The sequence below is a fragment of the Giraffa tippelskirchi genome, chromosome 14 (assembly GCF_054371585.1).
Source record: "Giraffa tippelskirchi isolate mGirTip1 chromosome 14, T2T-mGirTip1v1.2.pri, whole genome shotgun sequence".
Taxonomy (NCBI): Eukaryota; Metazoa; Chordata; class Mammalia; order Artiodactyla; family Giraffidae; genus Giraffa; species Giraffa tippelskirchi.
In genome coordinates, this window is record NC_137288.1 from 55,012,820 (window position 1) to 55,037,842 (window position 25,023).

The window sequence follows — 25,023 nt, forward strand, 5'->3', positions numbered from 1 at the left end:
TTTTTCAGTTACTTTTGAAATTAATTCAGGGCTACCAAATGTCAATTGAAAGAAGGACTACTAATCAAATTACCACTGTGAGAAATTATCACTGTGAGTCTACATGGGCCAGATGTAAAATCAAAGTACAGGGGCTAATTCAGCTAAAGACAAAATGGGGAAATTCCCTGGCGGTCCAGTGGTTAGGACTCTGCACTTGCACTGCTTGAGGACCTGGGTTCAATCCCTGGTCAGAGAACTAAGATCCCACAAGCCTCACAGCCAAAAATTTTTTTTAAAAAACAAAAATGGTTTTTTTTGTTTTGTTTTATTTTGTATTGTACTCTGTTAAAGCAGTCAGCACCCACATATTACCTTTGGCAGTTTATTTTAGGCTGCTCAGGGAACATGAAAAATTTTCACATAGTCCAGTTTCTGTCAAAATCTGTATATAAGGAGAATGGAGTAAGTCCAAATACTTCCTCTGATGTGTTTCTTGGTTCATTTCCCAAAGCTCTGGGTTTCCCCACAAAGCAGACTAATTCCAGGTGCGATTTCCCAGGAGGTTCAAATATACAGCAAAATTCTTGAGTCGTTCTGAGTAATTCAGAATCAGACTAATTCACAAATTGCTCCAGTACAGACTGTTCACCTAACAATGGGGCTGGGGGTTCATAGACAGAGTCTGTTCCTTCTTTGCCTGGTTTCCATCCAATAGGAACATATTCCCTCACTGCATAATGCCAAGACCAAAAAGAGTCACAGGTGAGAAACATATAAAGGACAAGGACAATTTCATGGGCACAAAATTGTCAGCATTCTGCAGATGCAGAAAACCAAGGGTTGGATTCAGACAAACCTGAAAGACCTAAGAGAGGTGGTTGTGCAACACGCTGGCTCTACAGCCCTGGGCAAAGTCCTTCAACTTCACCATACCTCAGCTCTCATTAGTAATAGAACCCACTTCATAACCAGTTGTGAGAATTAAATTAAGGTCTCTAAAGGTACTCAGCACAGAGGAAGAGCTAAAGTGTTTTTTAAAGTTGTGGGAATGAAAGACAGTAAGTACTTATATATGGTATTTTATTTGAACTTCATAAATATGAACTTTATTTCTAAGATAGGAACATAAATCTTTTCCATACTTCCCCTCAGTAAAGCTTACACTTTCTGCTATGCTATGATTTTTACAAACTAGCTCTATCAAGATTAAAGGACTGGCAAAAGTTATCTAACTTCATATAATGCTTTAACCAATTCCACTTAAAATACAGCAAATCCATCAGGGGAGAACAGAACAGGGTTGTTCTGGTTACTCATTCAACCTTCTTGCCTGCTAAAAGGAAAGGGCCTCTGAGTGCTATATAATTAACTGTAGTTAATAGAAGACAGAATGGGATGAAATTTAGAAAGCTAAAAACAAGGAAAAAGTCTCAATTAAGATACTTGGAAATTCCAATCTTTTATGTTTTAGTATATTTAAGTGCTTAGCCTTTTCTTCAAATGTAAGAGTATCAACCAAAAGACTATTTAAATAATGGCAGAAGGAAAAACTTGTAAACTAGGAGTGAAAGTTTTCCTCAACTGTGGATTGGAACCACTTCCCTAGACAAGCAAATCCCAAGTGCAGGTCAGTCATGTGACAGTTTATAAATGACCACTCCCAGAAAGGAGGCCAAGGCAGGTGACACACTGCGTACATTACATGTCCTCCTTAAAACCAAAAGGACAGAATACAGATTAGTGGTTATTGGGGGGTTGGGGATGGGGGGAAGACAACAAAGAGGAGTGGGGAGACCCTAGTGGGTGATGAGACTTGACTGTGGTGATGGTATTTGTCAAAACTTGAAGAATTTTAACTAAAAAGTTTAAATTCTACTGTATATAAGTTATATCTTCAACAGTGTAAGAAAAAGTTAAATTGTTTATTAAAGTAAAAAATTTTGGCTTCATCCATATGCCAAGGCTTTCCTCGCTTTCCACCACCCAGCTCAGGGCTCTGGTTTGACCTCTCCAGACCCTCAATTCCATTTCTCAGGAAGAAGTCCCTCTGCTCTCCAGACCCAGCCCAACTCTAACTGGTTAGTTTTGGGGCCCTTTTACTTTCAAAAATTACCAGGGAGTCCAAGGAGCTTTTTGTTGTGTATGAGCTATAATCAAACATTTACTGTATCAGAAATTAAAACTGAAAATTTATTGAATTGTTTAAATTGTTCAAAAATATTGTTGTAGAGCAGAAATAACACATTGTAAAACTACACTCCAATAAAATTTTTTTAAATAAAATGATTAAAGAAAAATAATGCTATTAAACATTAATACATGTAACATTTTTATAGAAAGAAATCCTCAGAATTTTCCAAAAAAAAAACAGACTTCCTGGGTGGTTCAGTGGTTAAGACTCTGAGCTTCCAATGCAGGAGACTCGGATTTATTTCACGACTGAAGCGACTTAGCAGCAGCAGCAGCAGGGAAACTAAGATCCCACATGCCACTCAGGGTGGCAAAAAAAAAAAAAAAAGTCAATAAAATAGTGAAAGGGGTGGTACTGTTTCATATTTTTGCAAAACTCCTGAAGGTTATGCTTAATAATATCCAGCTACATCTGCTCTTCTGCAGCCACTCTGACAGGACAGTCAGGGTCGTGCAGCCATGAAGCCTCTGAAAGCACCATCGTACACTCGTGACAGAATAAGAGTAAAAGGACAAATAATGTCTCAGTAATACTTTGAAGACAGTTTGACCACGAAAGGATGTCAGAACCCCCCAGAGCCTTCGAACTGTCCTTGGAGAACTACCGCTCTAGCCCGGCCACCTCTAGCTGCAACCACTTCTGGTGTTGGCAGGCACCCACTCTGCCTTGGATCTCTCCCTCTCCACCTCTCTTCCCACCCCCTCTCTCTCCCCCATCTTCTTTCTCACTCTCTCTTCCCCCTTACTACCACTGCATGCGTGCACGCATGCTCAGTCACTCAGTCATGTCTGACTCTTCATGACCACCATGGACTGCAACCCACCAGGCTCCTCTGTCCAAGGGATTATCCCAGCAAGAATACTGGAATGGGTTGCCATTTCCTCCTTCAGGGGATCTTTACCACTGAGGCACAAGGGAAGCCCTTACTATCACTGTGTGTGTTAGCTGCTCAGTCATGTCCAACTCTTTGCGACCCCACGGATTGGGGCCCACCAGGCTCCTTGGTCCATAGGCTTTTCCAGGCAAGAATACTGGAGTGGGTTGCCATTCCTTTCTCCAGGGGATCTTTCCGACCCAGGGGATCAAACTCAGGTCTCCCACATTGCAGGTAGATTCTTTACCATCTGAGCCACCGGGGAAGACTACCATTACCAGCACCAAATGGACAATCTTCCCCAACCTAAAACACAAAACTTCCTACTTAAACTATCTCCTCCTTCACTCAAGTAAGTTTTTTTTTAAAGTTCCCACTCCTCCTACTGCCCCTCCTTTTCATTATTTTAATTACCGAAGTAATACAAAGAGATACTGTCACTTCAAAGAAATCTAAGTAATAAAGATAAATCACCATCCACAACCCCAATATCTTCCCTAGAGGTAAAAACCACTGTTACTGTAAAAGATACTCTGAACTCATTTTGTAAACTATCAGACCAAACTTCTCATTTTCTCATGATTTTCCCTCTTCAAATAGTTAGACCAAAACGAAAAGTTCTGAAAAAGAGTTCTGTTTATATTTCAATTCTTTTGATGATAAGTTAGGGATCAAAGGATAGAGCTATCACGTAGGAAATGACAGAGTGACATTCCTACACAAACAAGTGCTAAACAAAATGTTACAACCATGTTAATTTTATGGCAACAAAACATAATGAGACTTATGACTATGCCTTGTATGTAAAGTCCTCACATTTCATTACCTAAATGCAGATCAATCCTGATTATATTTGTATCAATTTGATATCAATAAAAGTGTCTTCAGAGTTTATAAAACATTTCCACCCATATAATCTCTTTGAAATTTCACAACCCATGAGATTAATAGAAATTATCTTTAACATTTAATAAATAAGAAAGCCAAAATTATGAGAGAAAAAGAATTAGTTGCTCAAAATTACATAGCTAGAAAGATGCAAACCAGAAACCACAGACAGAACTTTTATTTTTTGACTCAAATCATATCCCATTCCTTTGTATCACATTGAACAATACATCAAAAATTGTCACAATAAGGCTTCCCTGGTGGTCCAGCGGTTGAGAATCTGCCTGCCAATGCAGAGGACACAGGTTAGATTCCTCGTCCAGGAAGATTCCACATGCTGCAGGGCAACTAAGCCCAAGCACCACAGCTACTGAGCCCAAGAGCCCATGCTCCACAACCATAGAAGTCACCACAATGAGATGCCGGAGACTACAACCAGAGAGTAGCCCCTGCAGGCCACACCTAGAGAAAGCCCTAGCACACAGCAGTGAAGACTCAGCACAGTCAAAATTAAAATAAAATTTTTTTTTTTTTAAAGCTGTCAGAATACAAAAATACTAAGTTCTTGCATATTTTTTCTGCTAATCTGGAAGAAATTATGTCTACTTCTAAAGTTTAATAGAAAATATAAAACGAGTTGAATAACTTCTGAATGCAAAAAAGAATAAATTATTTTTGCTTGTTATACAATATAATCCCTTGGGAAGCTTGCATCTTACTTAAAATAACAATCAAAATTTAATAAAACTTACATCAACCTGTAGATGCATCATAATATTAGAAAAATAACATCTTAAATTCTTAATTAGGTATTAATAAAAGACCTAACACTCCACATGTAATGACACAACAGCTCCAGAAAGAAAAAACCTCCACATATACATAACTCATTGATGCTGCCATCATACTTCAGTGCTACCACTGAAATTTCTGCAAGGGACACATGGAGCCACACAGAAATCCCTTAAACTTCACAAATGAATTTTAAATTATTTAAAAAATAATAAACATACTTTTATACAAAGACAAAGCATTTAATTCATCAGTAATGTTACTGAATGACTTCCTAAGTCCCTATTTTTTCCCACTCCAAAGTGACTCCACAGGAGTCCGACATATTTAAATGATTTATATGACACAATAGATCAGATTATTTAAAAATCTTAACCTATTTCTTGTTAAGGGCTCTGAATCTTAACTCCATTTCACAAACAACACAGGAAAAATTTTAAACTATGATAGAGCTTATCTTTACAACATACCTTGATATTTTAAATATATGGACATGATTAACTGATTGTTCTTTATATGTTACTCTTCCTAAATATAATAAATATATACCTGTTCTCAACACATCCTTATCAAAAGACCAAAAACCCACAGTGAGATATTTCAGTACTTTAGTTAGTCTAAACAGAACTGTAAAGCTGGGTTATTACTAAGAAATATTTTAACATTTCTCTTACCTCAGTTTCTGTACAATGTGAATATTCCACTTTACCTGTAATAAAAATACAAAAAGTTACTTTTTGTAGAGGATTTGGGTTTTTTTTTTAATCACTGACAAAAAAATATCCAAGCTATTCTGACTACAGCTTCATTATGTCTATGAAAATCTGTGCTACAAAAAGGTTCTAGTGTGACCAAATATTCTAGAAGTTCCTGCTTAGAGATTTAAGTTTAAAAAAATTTCATAAGAGAAAAATCAAGAAAAAGATGGAAAGAACACGCTTAATCGTAATAATATATAAAACATATTCAGTTCAGTCGCTCAGTCGTGTCCAACTCTTTGCGACCCCATGAATCACAGCACGCCAGGCCTCCCTGTCCATCACCAACTCCCAGAGTTTACCCAAACCCATGTCCATCGAGTCGATGATGCCATCCAATCATCTCATCCTCTGCCGTCCCCTTCTCCTCCTGCCCTCAATCCTTCCCAGCATTAGGGTCTTTTCCAATGGGTTAACTCTTCGCATGAGGTGACCTAAGTATTGGAGTTTCAGCTTCAACATCAGTCCTTCTAATCAACACCCAGGAATGATCTCCTTTAGGATGGATTGATTGGATCTCCTTGCAGCCCAAGGGACTCTCAAGAGTCTTCTCCAACACCACAGTTCAAAAGCATCAATTCTGCGGTGCTCAGCTTTCTTCACCGTCCAACTCTCACATCCATACATGACCACTGGAAATACCATAGCCTTGACTAGACGGACTTTTGTTGGCAAAGTAATGTCTCTGCTTTTAAACATGCTATCTAGGTTGGTCATAACCTTCCTTCCAAGGAGTAAGCGTCTTTGAATTTCATGGCTGCAATCACCATCAGCAGTGATTTTGGAGCCCAAAAAAATAAAGTCTGACACTGTTTCCACTGTTTCCCCATCTACTTCCCATGAAGTGATGGGACCAGATGCCATGATCTTAGTTTTCTGAACGTTGAGCTTTAAGCCAACTTTTTCACTCTCCTCTTTCACTTTCATCAAGAGGCTCTTTAGTTCTTCTTCACTTTCTGCCATAAGGGTGGTGTCATCCGCATATCTGAGGTTATTGATATTCCTCCCGGCAATCTTGATTCCAGCTTGTGTTTCTTCCAGCCCAGCGTTTCTCATGATGTACTCTGCATATAAGTTAAATAAGCAGGGTGACAACATACAGCCTTGACGGACTCCTTTTCCTATTTGGAACCAGTCTGTTGTTCCATGTCCAGTTCTAACTGTTGCTTCCTGACCTGCATACAGGTTTCTCAAGAGACAGGTCAGATGGTCTGGTATTCCCATCTCTTTCAGAATTTTCCACAGTTGATTGTAATCCACACAATCAAAGGCTTTGGCATAGTCAATAAAGCAGAAATAGATGTTTTTCTGGAACTCTCTTGCTTTTTCGATGATCCAGCAGATGTTGGCAATTTCATTTCGGGCTCCTCTGCCTTTTCTAAAACCAGCTTGAACATCTGGAAGTTCACGGTTCACATATTGCTGAAGCCTGGCTTGGAGAATTTTGAGCATTACTTTACTAGTGTGAGAGATGAGTGCAATTGTGCGGTAGTTTGAGCATTCTTTGGCATTGCCTTTCTTTGGGACTGGAATGAAAACTGACCTTTTCCAGTCCTGTGGCCACTGCTGAGTTTTCCAATTTTGCTGGCACATTGAGTGCAGCACTTTCACAGCATCATCTTTCAGGATTTGAAACAGCTCAACTGGAATTCCATCACCTCCATTAGCTTTGTTTGTAGTGATGCTTTCTAAGGCCCACTTGACTTCACATTCCAGGATGTCTGGCTCTAGGTGAGTGATCACACCATCGTGATTATCTGGGTCGTGAAGATCTTTTTTATACAGCTCTTCTGTGTATTCTTGCCACCTCTTCTTAATATCTTTTGCTTCTGTTAGGCCATACCATTTCTGTCCTTTATCGAGCCCATCTTTGCATGAAATGTTCCCTTGGTATCTCTAATTTTCTTGAAGAGATCTCTAGTCTTTCCCATTCTGTTGTTTATATTACACATACATAAATTAAAGAAAGCAAAACAAAAATACTTTTTCTTGCTTTCTTTACTTTAAAGGCATTTAAAAGCTACCATTTAAAACACTTTTAAGAAAAGTCTTTAAAAGACTCTTGGTCTCTTCCCTAAATACATTTCCAGTTTAAAGGTACAGTGATCATTTCAATTAAGGCAGAAATGTTTTAAATTCTTATTTAACATATGACAGTAGTTTTTCTATAATACATAAATAGACACAACACTATAATTAATTTAGCAAGTCTCCCAATAGAAGATCAACTAAAGAACAACCGTATCGAATAATATTTGGCCATACAAACAGTAATATCTTCTCATCACTGAGACATAATACCAGAGAACACGTATAGTTTATTTCTGTTAACTTGGGTGGTTAAAACATAAAGTCATTTTAAAGGAGAATCATTTATGAAAATGTTTAAACAAAAAGAGTAAATAGCATATATTTGCATTGGATAGTAAAAAACTTAATTTTCCCAGTCTACACGTCTTAAATCTCATCGTCCTAAGTTCAAATACACATTTATCTCGACCTCTTTCCCGCCCCTCCTCACTCACTCCTCCTCCTCCCCAGCCCAGGACCCCTACACCTACCCTATAGGGAATGTTCATCAGTCTGATTTATATACCTTAAAGTCTACAATGATACTGCTGGCTCTGCGGGCTCACCAGTGAGTACCAGCTGACAGCCTCACAGAGCTAACACTCCGATGTCTGTCCCCCCCTCCACCATCAAATCCTCCCAATCTATTCTGTGGCACCAGCTGCTGCTGCTGCTAAGTCGCTTCAGTCGTGTCCGACTCTGTGCAACCCCATAGACGGCAGCCCACCAGGCTCCCCTGCCCCTGGGATTCTCCAGGCAAGAACACTGGAGTGGGTTGCCATTTCCTTCTCCAATGCATGAAAGTGAAAGTGAAGTCGCTCAGTCGTGTCCGACTCTTAGAGACCCCATGGACTGCAGCCTACCAGGCTTCTCCGTCCATGGGATTGTCCAGGCAAGAGTACTGGAGTGGGGTGCCATTGCCTTCTCCACTGTGGCACCAGAGGAACCAAATATAACAGCCTGTTCTGAAATGAAAGGTCTAATAATATGCTTTGTTAACTATCAAGAGTGTTATTTTTTTCTATTTAGCAACCTTAATTAACTAAACTTTATATTATCTCATAGAACAAGTATCATTAAACGACAAGTATTTTCCACTGAAAATAATTACTTCAGTTTCAGCATATTTTCAACCAAAGTCAAAAATTATCTTTGTCTACTTCACGTAATTTGGCAAACATTCAAAGTCTGTGTAGCACAGAGATTTCCGTTCTGCACAGATTCTAGCCGAAGGGTAGTGGCTGTTCAGCATGCTGCCTCCGTAAGAGTTCTGAGGGGGGCTGGAGGCAGGAGCCCGGGACCACTCAACGATGTTTCCACTGGCACAGAAGGGACAGGCCTTGCGGAGGCCACGCTTCTGACATTCCTGTGCTGGGATGAGATGACCAGAGTTGTGGTTCTTTTTATGTACAATGTGGATTTGGGTTACAAAAATTCCCCTTGTGACATTAATCCTTACATTAACTGTCTAAATTTCATGAGACCTCACAGCACTATACCACTTTCTTCAAGAACAAGAACTTGGAGGGGAATCAAAATTAACAGCAAATCATAAAACGAAGTCAACTGGCAAGTGTCAATCCCAAATGTTGTTGTGCTTCCTATCAACATATTCTCCTAAGAGTCTCCTCCCCACGGTGGCCTCTGCTCACGTCCGAGACCCTCTCAGCCAAGAGGTGCCTCCTTTAGATACAGCATCCTAAACTGCCATTCAGATCCAGCTGCCCCAGTGCGTTCCTATCCTCTACTGGGATTGAGTATATCCGATTTACACTATGAAAACTACCTAGGCAAACATCTCACTATTTAACTTTTACTATATACATACATTTTTAAGAGTATTTTATGGGTAACATACTAAGTTCTTCAAATGCAAATAGAATTGAAACGATTGTTAATCGTGAAAGGAGGTCAGAGTTAGGGAGCAACTATCATTAGACAATTTTTAAACAGATTTTCATCATTTCCTACCAATAAAACTTAATTTTATACACATCAGACAACAGAATGAACCAACTGTTTCATCGAAACTATGTCTTGTTTTATAGTTCTCAAATGAAACTGGTTCCAACAGTTCAGGGCAAAAAGCTGTATTTACATTCTTTTTTACTATTAATGTAAATAAGCTCCTCAGTACTCTCCCAAGGATTTCAAGATGCTAAATTAAAGTATGAATAAGTGACTATCAAGTTGCTGCTGCTGCTGCTAAGTCGCTTCAGTCGTGTCTGACTCTGTGCGACCCCATAGATGGCAGCCCACCAGGCTCCCCGGTCCCTGGGATTCTCCAGGCAAGAATACTGGAGTGGGTTGCCATTCCTTTTCCAATGCATGAAAGTGAAAAGTGAAAGTGAAGTCGCTCAGTCATGTCCGACACTTAGCGACCCCCTGGACTGCAGCCTACCAGGCTCCTCCGTCCATGAGATTTGCCAGGCAAGAGTACTGGAGTGGGTTGCCATTGCCTTCTCCGGACTATCAAGTTAGAAAGTGATAAAGTGAAAGAAAGCTAAGTTCAAGAATATTATATGATTTTTCAATTTAAAGCTAGTATACATGGTGGTCAAACACTAATTAACTTTCTCTGACATCTGCTAAACTCTTCTCAGACCCTTATAATCTATACTAAAACCCTAGTGCAAGACCTAAAGCAACTAAGATCTAATGACAACATGAAATACAACACCAGATTTTTTTAACTCAAGAATCACTTTATGGACTCCAAATATATATATTTACTTAAGACTGTTTTAGTAGTTCTTTATCAATCTGGAATCAAAGTATCTTGAAACATTCATCTTTTTATAAAGGGAAGAAATGACTCAGTTAAAATATATGTGCAATATATGAGTTGACAAAATACCCTTACATAAATTTCCTCATTTGATTCTCCTAACAATTTTGTAAGGAGGGCTGGACATATATTATTTCCCCTTTACAGACAAAGAAATAGAGTCAGAGGGGTAATATGGATTGCCTGAGGTTAGAACTAAGTGATAGTCTCTAGACCAAGAATCAAACCACATCTTCTACAGGCAACTCTTTATGTTCTTACCACAATACCATATGACATTAAACAGTTGATTTGCAACCTTTCAGAAGAGCAAAGGAACTTGATAGGAATCAACATGACTCCATAAGAAAAATATTTTTTCTGGGCCAACTTAGTTTCCAGCAAGAGTTAAGTCATCATCTTCCCACCCCTTCCTGTGCATCCCACCCTCCCCACCCTGTAAGCATTCAGGCGGTAAGCCTGAGAGGCTCCCAAGATTCCTTCCTTCTTCCCACTGCCATGTCAACAACTGAACAGCCATGTGTCATTCTATTTCTTAAATCACCCTCAGACTCTTTCTCCCTATTCCTACTCCCTCATTCAGACCTCCATTACCTCTGGTCTGAACAGCCATAATACTCCTAACTGGTTTGGTAACTTAGAGGCTACTAAGACCTAATGATAGTATGAAATGCCCAGTGGTGTCTGCCCTCAGCTTACTCAGTTCAATCCATCTTCTACAAAGCTTATCTTCCCAAACAGAAGAATCTGCTTACATCATTTTCCTGCTTACAATGCTTCTATGGCTCTCCACCACCTATACAGACTATAAATACAAACTCAGTCATGAAGCACAAAAAGGCCTTCATCACCTGAGCCCTTCCAGATACCTTTACAGCTGATCTCCTCATCCACCCCTCCCACACACATCCAACGCTCCAGGCACAGTGGACGCCCACTGCAGAGAGGACAGACAGGTTCAGTTTCATGTGCCAACTCTAAACAATTGGCAGTGACTGCCTGAAGCACTCTGCTGAGAACTGAAGATACTTTTAAATTTAGCAGCAAAAATGTGATGAATGATTACGCAGTGCCTGCTTTTGGTATGGGGACGTGGGTGTCACACACATGCCATACCACAATTCGTGTACTATTGCTCTCTGACAGTTCTTCCACATTTCTAAGCATCTGTGCTGACTGCTGTTTCTGCTGAGCATGCTCTTCTCCTGTGATCCCACTGCTCATCCTTCCAGACCCTATCAACAGAGCTCCCCTGTGAAACCTGCCTGATGTCACACCAGCAGAGTCAGCCCCTCTCCCTGGACTCACACAGCTTTCTGTATGTCTCTATTATTTGGAATCATTGGACTGTAAGTATTAATTTATGCTCCTGTGACTTTCTTGAAGGTATAAGTGCACTTCCTTTCCCTCTGTATCTTCAACATTTAGTCCAGTACACTTAGAAGACACTCAAGTACTGGTGAAACGAATAAATGAAGACATTAATGGGGATTCCTCCAACATGCCATTTCACTAAAATCCAGGAAGACACGGCAAAGCCAGGATCAGACAACTTATGGGGACTGTCACTGGCATTCTACCACTACTCATCATATATTTCCATATATATCTATATCTCTCAGAAATATAAACTATTAAGGGAGTATACGAGATAGGAATTTGGCTTCCAATTAGATTAACCAGCGGAGAAAATGGGAAATACAAGGGGAAAAAACCGACTCATTTTCTTTAAAAAGTGCTCTAGCACAAGTAGTATAAAAATATCTAAGAGTCAGTTTTCAGAAGCTAAATATGGATCACTAAATCTTACTATTATTAGGGATACCTAATTATTATGGATAGCCTTTCCATATACTTGACACTAGTCAAATCCTTATTATATTTACACTAATGCCACTGCAAGGGGCCTGGATTTGATCCCTAGTCAGACCACTATAGGATTTCCCTGATAGCTCAATTGGTAAAGAATCCACCTGCAATGCAGGAGTCCCAGGTTCAATTCCAGGGTCAGAAAGATCCGCTGCAAAGGGATAGGCTACCCACTCCAGTATTCTTGGGCTTCACTTGTGGCTCAGCTGGTAAAGAATCTGCCCACAATGTGGGAGACCTGGGTTCGATCCCTGGGTTGGGAAGATCCCCTGGAGAAGGGAAAGGCTACCCACTCCAGTATTCTGGCCTGGAGAATTTCACGGACTATACAGTCCATAGGGTCACAAAGAGTCGGACACGACTGAGCAACTTACACTCACTTTAATTTATTTTAATTGGAGGCTAATTACTTTACAATATTCTGGTGGTTTTTGCCATCCATTGACATGAATCAGCCATGGGTGTACATGTGTTCCCCATCCTGACCCTCCCTCCCTATCCCATCCCTCAGGGTCATCCCAGTGCACCAGCCCTGAACACCCTGTCTCATGCATCGAACATGGACTGGCAATCTATTTCATATATGATAATATACATGTTTCATTGCTATTCTCTCAAACCATTCCACCCTCACCTTCTCCCATAGAGTCCAAAACACTGTTCTTTACATCTGTGTCTCTGTCTCGCATATAGGGTCATTGCTACCATTTTTCTAAATTCCATATATATGCGTTAGTATATTGCATTGGTGTTTTTTTTAATGACTTACTTCTCTCTGTATAATAGGCTCCAGTTTCATCCACCTCATTAGAACTGATTCAAATGCATTCTTTTTAATAGCTGAGTAATATTCCACTGTGTATACATACCACAGCTTTCTTAACCACAGCTTTCTTATCCATTTGTCTGCTGACAGACATCTAGGTTGCTTCCATGTCCTGGCTATTGTAAACAGTGCTGCGATGAACATTGGGGTTCATGTGTCTCTTTCAATCCTGGTTTCCTTGGTGTGTGTGCCCAGCAGTGGGATTGCTGGGTCATATGGCAGTTCTATTCCTAGTTTTTTAAGGAATCTCCACACTGTTCTCCATAGTGGCTGTACTAGTTTGCATTTCCACCAACAGTGTAAGAGGGTTCCTTTTTCTCCGCACCCTCTCCAGCATTTATTGTTTGTAGACTTTTAGATAGCAGCCATTCTGACCGGCATGAGATAGTACCTCATTGTGGTTTTGATTTGCATTTCTCTGATAATCAGTGATGTTGAAAATCTTTTCATGTGTTTGTTAGCCATCTGTACGTCTTCTTTGGAGAAATGTCTGTTTAGTTCTTTGGCCCATTTTTTGCTTGGGTCACTTATTTTTCTGGAATTGAGCTGCAGGAGTTGCTTGTATATTTTTGAGATTAATTCTTTGTCAGTTGCTTCATTTGCTATTATTTTCTGCCATTCTGAAGGCTGTCTTTTCACCTTGCTTATAGTTTCCTTCGTTGTGCAAAAGCTTTTAAGTTTAATTAGGTCCCATTTGTTTATTTTTGCTTTTATTTCCACTATTCTGGGAGGTGGGTCATAGAGGATCCTGCTATGATTTACGTCAGAGAGTGTTTTCCCTATGTTTTCCTCTAGGAGTTTTATAGTTTCTGGTCTTACGTTTAGATCTTTAATCCATTTTGAGTTTATTTTTGTGTATGGTGTTAGAAAGTGTTCTAGTTTCATTCTTTTACAAGTGGTTGACCAATTTTCCCAGCACCACTTGTTAAAGAGATTGTCTTTTCTCCATTGTATATTCTTGCCTCCTTTGTCGAAGATAAGGTGTCCATAGGTGCGTGGATTTATCTCTGGGCTTTCTATTTTGTTCTATTGATCTATGTTTCTGTCTTTGTGCCAGTACCATACTGTTGATGACTGTTGCTTTGTAGTACAGCCTGAAGTCAGGCAGGTTGATTCCTCCAGTTCCATTCTTCTTTCTCAAGACTGCTTTGGCTATTCGAGATTTTTTTCTATTTCCATATAAATTGTGAAATTATTTGTTCTAGTTCTCTGAAAAATACCGTTGGTAGCTTGATAGGGATTGCATTGAATCTATGGATTGCTTTCACTTCAGAGAACTACAATCCACAGGCCGAATGGTGAGGCCAAATAAAGAAAATTACTGATTTTAAAAATCAATATTTATATTAAATGTAAATAAAATACACAATCCAACTTAAATTATGTATGATTACATTAGATAAAAAACAAATCCAAACTATATCCTCCTTGTAAAAGACACACCTTAAATGTAAGAACATTAAAAACTGATAGTGAAATTATGGAAAAGGAACATACTGAGTAAATTTTAGTCAAAGAAAGCCAATGTAACTGTATACACATTAACTATAAACACACAGACAAACAGATCAATCTACCAAGAAGTTATCACAACTTTAAATTTTATGCACCTAAAAATACAGTCTCAATATAAATAAAAATTGACAGAATAATCCAGGGATCAAAGTAGAAATTACAATAAAAATCAGAAAAATACTTGAACTTAATAATAAAAATATGATGATATACCAAAACTTCTAGGAGAGTGATGTCAGAAACAGTGAAAAACTTCTATTCATCAAAACACAACACTAACAAGGTGAAACGTAAAGTCACAGAGCTGGAGAAGGTATCTCCAATACACATAGCTGGTAATTGGTTCGAATCCAGAGTACATAAAAATCAGAACATGCGAAAATAAGAAGAGACAAAAAACGTAACAGAAGTAGATTAGCAGTTACCAGGGGCTAAAAAAGGGAAGAATGGGCAATTATTGTTTAACGGTTACAGTTTCAGTTTGGGTGATGAAAAATTTTGGAAATCGATAGTGGTGATGGTTGTAAAACACTGTGAATGTAATTAATCCCAGTAAGTTAGTTACAACCTTAACTTTTATATATACATGAAAAAAAAACTGGGACTTCCCTGGCAGTCCAGTGGTTAAGACTCTGCCTTCCAAAGGAGCAGGGAGCACAGGTTGAATTTCTGGTTGGGGAACTAAGTTTCACATGCAGAGAGGTGGGTAAGACCAAATATTAAAAAAACAATGATAATAATAGAAAAATGGTCAAAAGACCTGAACAGGAACTTCACAGAAGAGATCCTTATGACAAATAAACATAAAAAAGCATTCAATGTGACTAGCCATCAGATAAATGATACGTAAAACCATTAGAAGATTTAAAAGGTATGTACAACCCAAACAGCTAAACTTCTCATTTGTTAACCACATTTCCAAGTATTAGGGTGGATGCGGAGCAACAGATACACTGCTAGTAGGAAAGGTAAACAGAAACCAGCACTTTGTAAAACTGCTTGGGCACATCTACTAAAACTCAAGAGATACATGCAACAACCCAGCAAATCTACTAGATACACACCTAACAGAAGTACATACAGATGTTCAAAAGAGTTCATAGCAATGCTATTTGAAATAGCCAAAAACTCCAAACAAGTCATAAGTCCATCAGCAACAGAATGGGTAAATCAACTTTGGTATTTTCATACAAATGAATACTGAATAGCAATAAAAACAATGTAAAGCAACATGCAACAACAAATAATTTATCTAACAAGATGTTGAACAAAAGCAGCCAGCCGGCCAGCCAGCCACACACACACACACACACACATCACAAAATGTAAGATTCCACACAAGTAGAGTTCACAAGCAAGCAAGTCCAAGGTATGGTGATAAACTAAGACACTGATTATATGTGGACAGCTACTCGTAATATTCTTTTGTTCTTAATCAGGTTAGTATCTACAAGACTGTGTCATTAATGATTTGTGCACTTTTCTGTATGTACACTGACCTTCCAAAAAAAAAAAGAAAACAAGTTTTGAGGAAATGTCAAATTAGATTTTTAGACAGAAGAGAAGTGGTCGATGATTTAATTATTTTCAAATAGACAGAACATATACCAAAGAGTCTTTAAGAGATTCTGATTATCAGCCTATCATCACTAAAACCAAAAACGGCTTTTAAACTCTTGAGCACCTAGGTGAAACCTGCTCCAATTGCATAAAAATCTGGTATACCATTTTCTTGATGTATTTTCTTTGTATGATGAGGATAGTGCAAGCAGCAAAACAGTATGTCTATTTAAAATCAACAGAATCCCAGTTAGATATTGCCCTGAGAACAGCAAAGTCTGGACCAGATAAGTTGAATAAACTCAAAAGCCATGCAAAAAAAAAAAAATCTTGTCTAGTCCTGACCTTGTTATACTGTCACTCAAAAGTAACTACAAAGAAGTTAGAAGTAGGGAAAACATTATTACCTTTCCTAATACTTGCACTACTATTTATATATATATTTTTTTCTAGTCTCTAAAGTAATCAAGATCCCATGTAATGGTGTAAAGTACGTAATCAACACCAAAAACCATTTGCCCAATGATACTTAGTTTTCATCTCTTTTGTTTGGTTTAAGACATCACAATGAGTACATTTTATCTGCATGTTGCACTTCAGAGCTATAATGAAGACACATGTTCACAAAACAGGGAACTACCTCACATCTGGTAGTTGTGCTACCAGTCACCATTCTGCATGGTTCTGCTGCTGCTTCGGGGACACCTCTAGCCCAGAGATGCAAGAAGGACGTGCAAGAGGGAGGCCAATGTCCCCAAGATTTATCCCAAACCAGTTCTTGAGCATCCAAGTATCTCAGTCAATCCAGACTTGACCCCAGGCCACATTTCACTGACCTCCCATCAGGTCCAGTCCATCCAAGTTTGTACCCCAATACAGGCTCCTCTGGCTTCAGCTCCCAGGTATTGCTTGCTTACAATAAACAGCTTGGGCAGACTGCTCTCTGAACCTTCCTACTCAACTTGGCTCTCTGGTATTTAATAAACAACCACAGAACAGAGGAATGAATATACAGGCAGAAGTGGTGCAAACCAGTAAAAGCAAAGTACCAGATAGAGATACTTTTCAGATCTAACGAAATCTAAACAACAAAAGTAATGAAACCTTTTACCACTTCATTCTTCTTCTATATTAAAAATAAAACAACCTCAGTAGCAACAGGGACACCCACCCCTGAGCTCCTGGAACTACATCTGATTCCAGGGCTGGGGCAGAAAATATATAGGATAAGCCCTGAATCACTGTGTAGTGCAGAAAGTAAGTGCTCAACACAAGAGGGAGGGGCACAGAGGGACACAGGAGCCAATGTGAAGGAACTTCCAATGGCCACGGTTGGAACAATTTGAGCAACAAAAGAACTAACCTGGTAACAGGTAACAAAGTATAAAATATACAAGATTCCAGACTTAATAAATGATAGAATAAATAATCAAATAGGGAGAAGAGTCAAATCTTCCTTACAGAAGAATTTCAAAAAATACTAAGTAAATATTCACCACTCCAGAAGGAGGCCCCAGTGAATGCAGCCCAAAAGATAAAGTATAGAAGAGGCAAAAACAGTAAAAATTTTAGTGGAGAGGCCTGGCAAACAAGGCTCACATTGCTAGAGGTGTTGTCTGGACACCACATGCCCAAGTCCGATGTGACAAGGGGAGCCCTGCCCCTTCCTAGTACTCTCTGCACAAATGCAAAACGTCAGTCCAGTCAAGAAAACATCAGGAAAATCTAAACGGAAGGACATTCTGCAAAACCCCCAGCCAACCCTCCTCAAGACTGTGAAGGTCATGAGAAACAAGGAAAGTCTGAGAAACTGCCACAAAGCAGAAGAGACTAGTGAGCCATAATGACTAAATGCACTCAGCTGTCCTGGGCGGGACTGTGGAACAGAAAAACAACACTAATGGAAAACTAGGGAAATCCAAATGAAGTCTGGAGTTTAGTTAACAGTAATGTGCTGATGGTTAGTTTTGACAAATGCAGCCAGAAATATAAGATGTTAACAAGGAGGGAACAGGGTAAGAGGCACACAGGAACCCTCTGCACTATCTGTGCAACTTTTCTTCTAAAATTATCTCATTTAAAAAATTACTTTAAAAAAATTACATTTGGCAATTTGGCAACAGGGATATCTTCCTCATAGTTTTAAACAAGTACTGTATCTGGGAGAGAGAAGTTTCCTTTTTTCCACTTAGCCAACAGGAAGCAAACGGGAAATACCATAAGACTCAGTGACACTACTGTGAAGGTGGGATGGGAACTGTTGCCATTGTGCAGAAACCGAGTAGGAAAGTGATTTTGAGTTTACAGACAAGACAGGGAGAGTACAACTCATCATCTCTTATCAACCCACAGTCCTTGGCAGATCAATTTTTTTTTCCTTCTAAACTTAGTCAAAAACTCTTAGTAAAGCAAATAGCTTCCCCACAGAGTCCCAACTTACTTATGAACCAGGATCTATATATGACTAATACTCGCCCACCCTCTGCATGAGGCAGAAATACAGATACAAAACCACAAACCAATTATTTCAAGACCTTAATGTTAGTCGCTCAGTGGTGTCCGACTCTCTGCGACCCCATGGACTGTAGCCTGGCAGACTCCTCTTTCCATGTAATTGTCCAGGCAAGAATACTGGAGTGGGTTGCCATTCCCTTTTCCAGGCGATTTTCTTGACTTAAGGATCAAACCTGGGTCTCCTGCATTGCAGGCAGATTCTTTACCATCTGAGCCAAAGCGGGCTCTCATTATTCCAAAATCTCTTCCAAAAGTGTCTGTGGCCACTCTCACAAGACCCAAGTGGAAGGCTGTGAGTGTGTGTGTGGGCTCAGTCATGATAAACTCTTTGTGACTCCATGGAATGCAGCCTGCCAGGCTCCTCTGTCCATGGGATTTTGGTTGTTGGAGAGTAAACTGGAGACAAGGATGACAGCAATATTAACTGATTACAGCTAAAATGTCTTAATCTTGCAAACAATCATCTTAACACATGGTTAAAACCCCTCCCAGAGGCCTGGAAGGGGACTGTGTAAGAAGCAGGTTCCAAGTTCAGCTGTGTTAGTTTCATGGTAAACTGGTCACTCTGTTTATGGTCTATTTTCTCCTCTATAATGACTAAACCTATTTATGTTTACATCACCCATGGAAACTTGAACGCTGTGTGCACATAGAAAGGACTCAATGCATGTTTTTAAAATTGAATTAAGCCCACGTATCTGGACATATTGTTCAAATGGAATAATTCTTATCTGTTGCTATAAATGACAAGGTATTTCACCAACCCACAACACTGTCATTCACCCCTGACCTCTACCCTGGGCACATACATCTCAAGTATTCCTTTCATTTAACAATAAGGATGCGTACATTCAAGAAAAAATATCAAGAGTGAACAAAAATTAATGTTTTTAAACATGTTTTCACTACTTCGACCTTTCACTACTTTTCACTACTTTGACAAAAATTAATGTTTTTAAACATGTTTTCACTACTGTCTCTCTTTAAATTCAAAAAGGACATTATTTCAATACCCACCAAGTGGCATGAACCCTGCTGAGAAGCCGCACTGATCACACCTCAAATTCCAAACAAAGCCCCAGTGGCCCCTACAATCAAGGGATGTCTTTAACATGCACACAGTCCACTGTTCCTCCCAGGAAAACCTATTACCAATCTTACCATTATTTTAAACCAAGATGTGCTCATAATTTTGTAAGTGTTCTTTATACATCTAAAGCTAAATGTACAACAAAAATTTTGAAACCAAATCTGAAACAAGTATTTTCATCAGATGGATATTTAAGGTCCACAGGGCTGCTAAGACCATACAGCGGTTCTAAGCTCTAGAACTACTGTTAATAACTCCTGTGGATCCCAGAAAAAACACATTCTACTCTAGCAGAGCCGGGAATACAACCTAAATCCTATCAATGACTACTCTCTAAAGAACGGGTATATTAAAACTTGTCTGAAGGTCAGTCAAGTGCACCGGTGATAAATAGCAGATTGTGTATCAGGAGCCTGAGTGACTGTCTAACTTGTGAATTAATGATGTGAATGAAAACTTCATCAACATGTATATAATAAACTTTTACCAGGCAATAAGGTCTTTTTTATGACTACAAACACATAAACACTGGGGAAAACTAAAATTTTACGTAAGCCACCTAAGATAAATCACATACCCACTTGATTCTAACCAACAAATCACCCTCCTGTCATCACAGAAATACTTCATAAACATACTACCCATTTTAAGATCCTGATTCATAATATAATTTTCTGCCTCTTAAAATATTCTCTAAAGAACTAATTTTTCCTTCTTCTTTAATGTCCTTCAGCCATATTTCACACTACTATCATGGCCACGTGATTAAATGACTTAAAGTTACATCTGAATGCTAAATAAAATTATCCATTCTTGTTTTCTTCTAATATTGGTTTCATTTCCATGCCTCCTACATTTTTCTATTTCTCTTAGAATGCATTTCTAATTTTTTAATTCAACCCAAATGGGGATATTCTGTATGTACTGATATTATTAAAAGAAAACAAGGACTAAAATCAATTACTGCCACTACATTCAATTTCAAAACCAGTCAAGAATGAATGGGAAGTGCTATTTCTTTCTATGGGACTAAATGGAGTGACACTGCTGATAGTGGTAAGAACCAACTATTCAACAATGGCAAAGGGAACAGTGATCAGCAGAAAGATTCCCCATAAATACAACCTGTCACCTGCCAGACCAGGGGTTCTCAACCAGGGACAGCTGGCCAAGCCTGGAGACTTCACCTGGGGGAGGGGGCGGGTGATGACCAGCATCTGGTGGGTAGACATCAGGGATGATTACCCTACATAGGCACAAGAGAGCACCCACAACAAAGAGCTATTCAGTCAAAAATGTCAGTGCATAGGCTGAGAATCCATAAACTCGACATGTGTCCCAATTCTGGGTAAAAAATACAGAAGCACCATGGTGCTGTGAAAGGACCACAAGATCAGGGGAGGGAGGGAACTAAATTTTACTGAGTACTTGCTACCTATCAAGCCTTGCATTAGGCACTTTACACATACCGTATCACTTAAACCTCCATCCCATGGGAGAAAAGTGATCTATTCTCATTTTATAGATGAGAAGGCTGAACTCAGGGAAATTAAGGAACTTATTCAAGGTCACTCATCCAGAAATGGAAGGAATCATGATTCCAAATCAAACCAAATCTGTTCCTTTCCACAAAGGCTAGAGGTTAAAAGACCAGGATTTGATTCAAAGAGTTACCAATATGAATTTGAGCACATCACTTAACTTCCTCAACCTGCATTTAGAAAGTAAGTCAATGGATAACATCTGAAAATACAAATGCTGTCAAATGCCAACAATTATGTTAAACATTTTATAACAAAAAACAAAGTGCTTCTTAGAATGGAGGTTCATGATTACCATTTCTCCTTAAAAACAGAACTTATACAAAGGTGCAAAGTACCAAATTGTACAGCGTTTTTAAGAATCAAGAGTAAATGTTCAGAAGATATGGTGCCTTCCACCACCACACAACTACTCTTAATACTAGAAGGAAATAAATTATCTAATATAAACAATATTTCTGTATGAACTTCCCAGATTTTCAATCAGTTGACCCAAAAAGCTCAAGACCATTTCAGCAACTTTGATGGGGCTCTCTCCACAACACAGGAGGAAGAGGATGGATTACAACTCCAATACTGCTGCTGTGGCAAACAACTCTGCCATTCTCTCCAGAGAGCCAGAATGTATTCCATAGAGATCAATACATTATCATTAATACCAATGATGCAAAATGTAAATCATTTCAACATAAGGTTATGACTTTTTAAAAACCTACCACCAGAATCCATCAACCTTTGACAACTAAACTACTGGTAGGTTCACAAACACAACTTGAAATCTGAGATTAAATTTAAGGATAATGTAAACAAAAAGAAGTTTGTTCTTTCTAGAAATCATCACAACTAATGCGACTTCTAAAAGGAAGTTGCACACAAACACTTTTCCCCTTGAAATCTTGGATCTCCAGGCATGGTTTTGCTGCATTTTTATAAAGGTATATTTTCATATCATATTAACACACTGTAAATAAATTATAACTGCAACTATTTCCCACTAGTATTGTCCAAGTTCAAAAGCAATAGAAACATCAAATAAACTAAAAATTTGTCTGAAATAATTTCAAAACAATCATTAAAAGACTGGCTTTAAATAAAATTCTAAAAATCTGTTTACCCAACACCAAATATAAATAATAAATGTTCTGTTGGAATTGACAGAATTGATAACACACTCTTTTGACTGTTCTCTATTTTAATCAATTAAATAAAGATTTTCATTAAAACTCTACTCTGAAGTACATCTTTCACCTTAAGCATTCTGACACATCCATCAACTTTCTTAAACTAAGAGTAGATTTTTAAAATGTTTTTAACAGGTTTGTCTCTCAGAAGACTGAATTAGACAAAAACTGATAGAAGAAACCTATTTCCAATCTCTTTAACATCGACAGATATTTGGGTAAACTGAAGCTATATGCTGATGGGCAAGTGATAATCCCAAAGAATTTACATTAGATAATAACCTAAGTAAAACCCATTCTATCTGACATCCCGTCAACTTTTTACTTTACAAGCCTGTTTTTCATTACAACAAATTTTAACTTACAGGGAAATCGTATTATATTGTCTGTCTGTTTTTAACCAGTCTCTTCATTTCTCCCCAAATAGCAGAATTCTCCTCAGGACTCAGATTTCTTTACACTTCCAACCGAGGGAATATCGCTGCCCATCTCTGAAAAGCGTGATCCGCTGACAGCTCCCCGCGAAGCGCAGCAGCCGGGGACCAGGTGCGGGCGAACCTGGGCAGCGCCGAGCGCATCCCATCTGGGTTCGGCCGCGAGCCGCACGAGCGCGCATCCCGGGACCGACCCCGCTCCTCCCCTCGGCCGCGGGCTGGTCGCCCCGACAGGCCGCAAACTGACCCTCAGACCCACGCCCCCTTCCCGGGACCGCCGCCAGACCCTCGCCCACGCTCCCACCCACTCCGGCGGCGCGCGGCCGCAGACCTGGCCCGCGTCCCCCGCCTCCTGGGGCGGGGGAGGGGGCGCTGGGGGGAAGGGCCCAGGGCGCGGCAGGGGTCCTCCGTGGGAGGTGGGGGGCAGCGGTGGGGGAAGGGCCCGGGGCCTCGGCCAAGGTCCTCCAGTGAGAGACTGAGAAGTAAGCAGGGCGGAGGGCCGAAGGCTGGGGTAGGGGAGGGTCCTCTGGGGCCATCGCCCGGGTGAGGGTCCTCCGCGGACCGTAGGAAATGGGGGCCGCGAGGCAGAAGGGTCCGGGGTCCGGAGCTGGGGACTGAGGGTCGCGGGCGGTGGGGAAAGGGCCCGCGGCGGGGCCTCCTGCGGGAGAAGGGGGTCGCGGGGGACGACTCACCCGCGTCGCTGGTGGTGGGCGCCAAGGTGACGGCGCCGTCCCTCCACAGGCGGATCTGCGCGGCCGAGCGCACACGGCGGCGGGGCTGGCGGCGGCCGGTGTCCGCGGCGCGCAGGGAGCCGCAGCACTGGTAGCACACGGCCCACGCCTGCTCCTCGTTGATGGGCTGATTGTAGAGCCGCAGGATCTCCTCCAGGCTCAGCGCGTCCTGCGAGCCCGCGGCCGCCCCGGCGTCCGGAGGCCCCTCGCCGCCCTCCGGACCGACCGGCTGAGCCATCCCGCGGGTCGCGCCGCGCTCGGGGCGCCGCGTCTCCTCAGCGGCGGAGCATCGTCTCTGCGCGCCGCCGCCGCCTCATCCCCGGAACCCCGCCCCGCGTGCCGCGCGCGCCGCCGCGGGGACGGGGCGGAGACCAGGCCGGGGCCCGACTGCCGAACTGCGCTGGGGGAGGGCCGAGGGACTAGGCGTGGGCCCACTCCCCTGACAAGACCACCGCCAGCCGGTAGCGGCGCAATGGCGTCCGCGGCCCCGCCCCGCGGCTCACACCCCTGGGGTTCGCCCCGCCCTCCAAGTCCCGCCCCAGGGGGCGCGCCCCGCCCAGAACCCCGCCTCCCTGGCCTGCCTGGCTCCGCCCCGCCTCTGTCCCGGATTCTCCGCACCCTCCGAGCCCCGCCCCCAGGTTGGCCCCGCCGCCAGGAGTCTCCTCTCGCCTGCAGCCGCACCTGCATAACAGCCACGCCAGCCTCCGCGCCGGGACAGACTTCGTAGTCGCCTGGCCTCGCCCCTCGCGTCCTGCTTTGCCCGGTTGGGTACTGTCGCCATCAACGCACCGGACCGTTCGCTCGGATAACCTCCTTCTCCACTCCCAACTTCACGAGGGAGTGAAGCCCCAGGAGGACAGGATCTTTATGGTTTTGCTCACTGGCTTCTCCCAAGCGCACGGATCAAGGCCTGGGGTACAAGCTTGTAGCAAACAATCGCAGACGTCCTTCGGATTCGTTTGTGACGTTTGTACAACTCTTCACCAAGATAATGTTCCCAGTGACCACACGCCTCATAGCCCAGCTAACCCAGTGTGTTCATACCTCATGGAACCGCTAGCACACGGGCATTTAGCCATAGAAAAAAAGGAAAAGGTCCTCCTGGGCCGCGCTGGACCATTAAGTGTGCGATAAAACAGACTTCTTGGATAAAACAATCGCTCCTTGGCAAATGAGTTTAATTGGTAACACTCCACTCTCAGACTAGTCCTGTTTGAGAACCTTAGAGTTGAAAGCAAACATCAGTAAGAGATGTATCTAATAGTAAATACCAATAAACATTTTAAGGCAGTGTTATGTGCAGTGTTAGATACTGCACCCTCAACAACTGCATCTTATAGTAGAAATTATTAATACAAGTCGATTATTAATGCCTAAGACACCACAGTACATAAAGCAGGAATAGGGAGAAGACAAAAA

At 41.0% G+C, this 25,023-nt stretch overlaps 1 protein-coding gene across 20 annotated transcripts in view; it reads right to left on the reverse strand.

The window, feature by feature from the left end:
* The window catches only part of SPIRE1 (spire type actin nucleation factor 1), a 153,536-nt gene extending 129,050 nt beyond the window's left edge, over positions 1-24,486 (reverse strand). For 13 of the 20 annotated variants that reach the window (XR_014074515.1, XR_014074511.1, XR_014074513.1 and 10 more), the window contains exons 1-2: positions 23,566-24,139; positions 5,402-5,436 (exon numbers count right to left, since the gene is read on the reverse strand). Coding sequence is in view for 8 of the 20 variants with exons in the window: in XM_081561712.1 (XP_081417838.1) it covers positions 5,402-5,436; positions 23,566-23,842 (312 nt within the window). In the remaining 12 variants the exon portion in view is untranslated. Of the gene's footprint in view, positions 1-5,401; positions 5,437-20,849; positions 20,867-22,804; positions 22,998-23,204; positions 23,228-23,561; positions 24,140-24,285 lie in introns of those variants that run through there. The other 7 variants (XM_081561715.1, XM_081561714.1, XM_081561717.1 and 4 more) reach the window with 5 other exon arrangements.
* Positions 24,487-25,023: the final 537 nt, after the last annotated feature.